This window comes from Tasmannia lanceolata, unplaced genomic scaffold, assembly GCF_043159265.1.
Source record: "Tasmannia lanceolata isolate RefF3 unplaced genomic scaffold, GAP_Taslan_0.1 ptg000013l, whole genome shotgun sequence".
Taxonomy (NCBI): Eukaryota; Viridiplantae; Streptophyta; class Magnoliopsida; order Canellales; family Winteraceae; genus Tasmannia; species Tasmannia lanceolata.
This window is the reverse complement of record NW_027518690.1, coordinates 5,865,333-5,867,735: the sequence shown is the minus strand read 5'-3', so window position 1 is coordinate 5,867,735 and position 2,403 is coordinate 5,865,333. Positions and strand designations below refer to the sequence as shown.

Here is a 2,403-nt window from a genome sequence, read left to right as displayed (position 1 = left end):
AAACATTGTATCTAAATGCAAACTATTTTTGGCAAACCCGAAATATTTTGGTCTAAAAACATAAGTATCACAGGTCATTGACCTCTTATAGCAAATACTAGTCATCATCGGACTGCTAGATTGTGTTAAGTTTGTTGTCCGTACAAAATGAGGTGTCTAGGCGTGCAATACTCATATTTTTTAAGAAATCTAATGCCCAAACTGTCCTCATCAGTGTGACAATAGTCAAGATTCTAAGCAACTAGAGTAGGGCATCCATCCAAAGAGGTACAAATAGAAAATCTTGAAGATGGATCTCAATTTCCTTACTGGGTCGATCTTACCATAGATAACTTTGTTCATAACTCTATTAGTAGGTTGATTAGCAGCTCTTAGGTGATGGGATTAGGATCATCCGATCAAGGTGGAGCCTATGGAAATGTTCTGCAATTTTGTTGTCTGGTCTGATCAACAGACGCAATCACATCCACCTGTTACTTGTGGCCCAAAAGATGTGTTACTTGTGGCCCAGAAGATAATTGTTAGGGAAGACACTAACGGTCTCAGTCTATATTTAGCATTTTTCAAATGGGTTTTTGTAAAAGAAGTCTTCTACTTTGCTTTATCTTCTACAATTTGCAAATAGAGTCATCATGTTTGAGTGAATTATGCAAATCAGGGCATGCCCTCAATTTGTGACCGAAATACCCATTGTAGAATTTTTTTTCCGACTCATTGAAAATGCCCTCACTTTTTTTGCTAGTTAAGCTGGGATTGAACCTGCAACCTTAAGGTTGAGATACAAAGCCTACAGCCCAACCCCAAGCAAGATGTCCTTGTACGTGAAAAGACAAAAAAAATTACCTCACAAAAAGACCAAAATAACCATTTCAGTCAATGATAAGTTAAATGGTGGGCCCCACCCTATGCATGGGTTTGAATTGAGTGGGTGGGACCCACCCTATCTAAACATATCAGTGAGCATCACAGGTATTTCAGTCTTCACATATAAGGACAATATGGTCCTTGGTGAGTCAAAACAAAAATCGACCATGGATATTTTGGTCACAAATGGATGGCATGACCTGATTTGCAAAATTCTCTCAAACCTGCTCACTCTATTTACAAATTGTCAAACTAGAAGACCCCCCTTGTTTTTGCAAATTGTCAAACTAGAAGACCCCCCTTGTTTTTGCACATTAAGCAAAGTTGATGACTCCTTTTTCAAAATTACCCTTTTCAAATAATGGCTCACACTCTTCCATTCCAACCACCCAAAAGGCCATACCTTTCAATGCAATCACCAAACGGATAACCATGGCCTCCTCCTCCACCCCAATCCTCTCACCCCCCTCTGCAACTCCCAAAGCCCACAAAATCCCCTCCAAATACTCCCCCAAATTAACCTCATCTAGCTTCCCCTCCAAATCCACCTCAACAAAAAAATCCATCTCCAAACTCTATGTTTCCTCCCCTACAAACAACCCCACCATTAACACCCCTTCAAAACCCACCCAAGAACTCATCTTCTTTGATGGCGGGGCCCACTATGGAGATTTAATCATCAATCTCCTTCTGGGTTTCACTCTCCTTTGGCTGCCTCTAACTTTAGCAGCAGTTTCTCGAGCTTTCTTCCTCAGGTATAGATTTTCTAATCTCAGAGTGACAGTTATTTCTGGTTTAACAGGCCAAGAGAGGAGTGATTTCTCTTATAGAGTGATAAAGGATGTGCAAGTTGTGCCACGTTTTATTGGGGAATGGGGGGATATTGTTATTACTTTGAAGGATGGGACTAAGGTTGATCTTAGAAGTGTCCCTAAATTTAGGGAAATATCTGAGTACTGCCTTTTCATGGCTAATGAAATGAAAGATTTGAAGGAGAAGGATGCTGGGGCAAAAGGGTTTTGAGGGTCTTGTTGGGTTGTTGAGATTATGATGGGAATTTGTATTATTCTTAGAGAAGGTATGTGATTTTCTTTCTTTTTTTGTTTTGATGGAATTAGAAGAAATGTGAATTGGGTTATTGAAGAGGAATTTGTTAGTATGTTTTACTTCATTCATTGTGTGGAATTTTGATTTGTATTGATTTTATTTTGGGGTGTTTTCTGATGGGTGTTGTTTAAATTAATGCAACAAGTAAATGGATTTTTAAGTAACTGAGCACTCATCAAATGAGTGTTGAGGTCCGTCCACAACAAGGCTGAATGCTTCTAGACCAAGAATTGAATAATTTGGTTCATTTAGAATCCGTTGCTTCCCCTATTTGATAAGTTATTGTTTCTAGGGATACTTAGAAAAATTTTAGACCATCACGAATCTTATGTTTTCTCCCCTGTTTTTTCAGATATTGTATCTAGGGATAGGGTTGGTGCTTTGTTCTCTCGATTGTAATATCATTTTATCTTAATACACTGGTAGGAGTCC

At 38.7% G+C, this 2,403-nt stretch overlaps 1 protein-coding gene across 1 annotated transcript; it reads left to right on the top strand.

Moving 5' to 3' along the window:
* The first annotated feature begins 1,204 nt into the window (after positions 1 to 1,204).
* LOC143890723 (NAD(P)-linked oxidoreductase superfamily protein) lies at positions 1,205 to 2,035 on the top strand. Its single transcript, XM_077395402.1, has one exon. It carries the CDS (start codon positions 1,297 to 1,299, stop codon positions 1,885 to 1,887), a length of 591 nt encoding a protein of 196 aa, XP_077251517.1. The 5' UTR covers positions 1,205 to 1,296; the 3' UTR covers positions 1,888 to 2,035.
* The last annotated feature ends 368 nt before the right edge of the window (positions 2,036 to 2,403 follow it).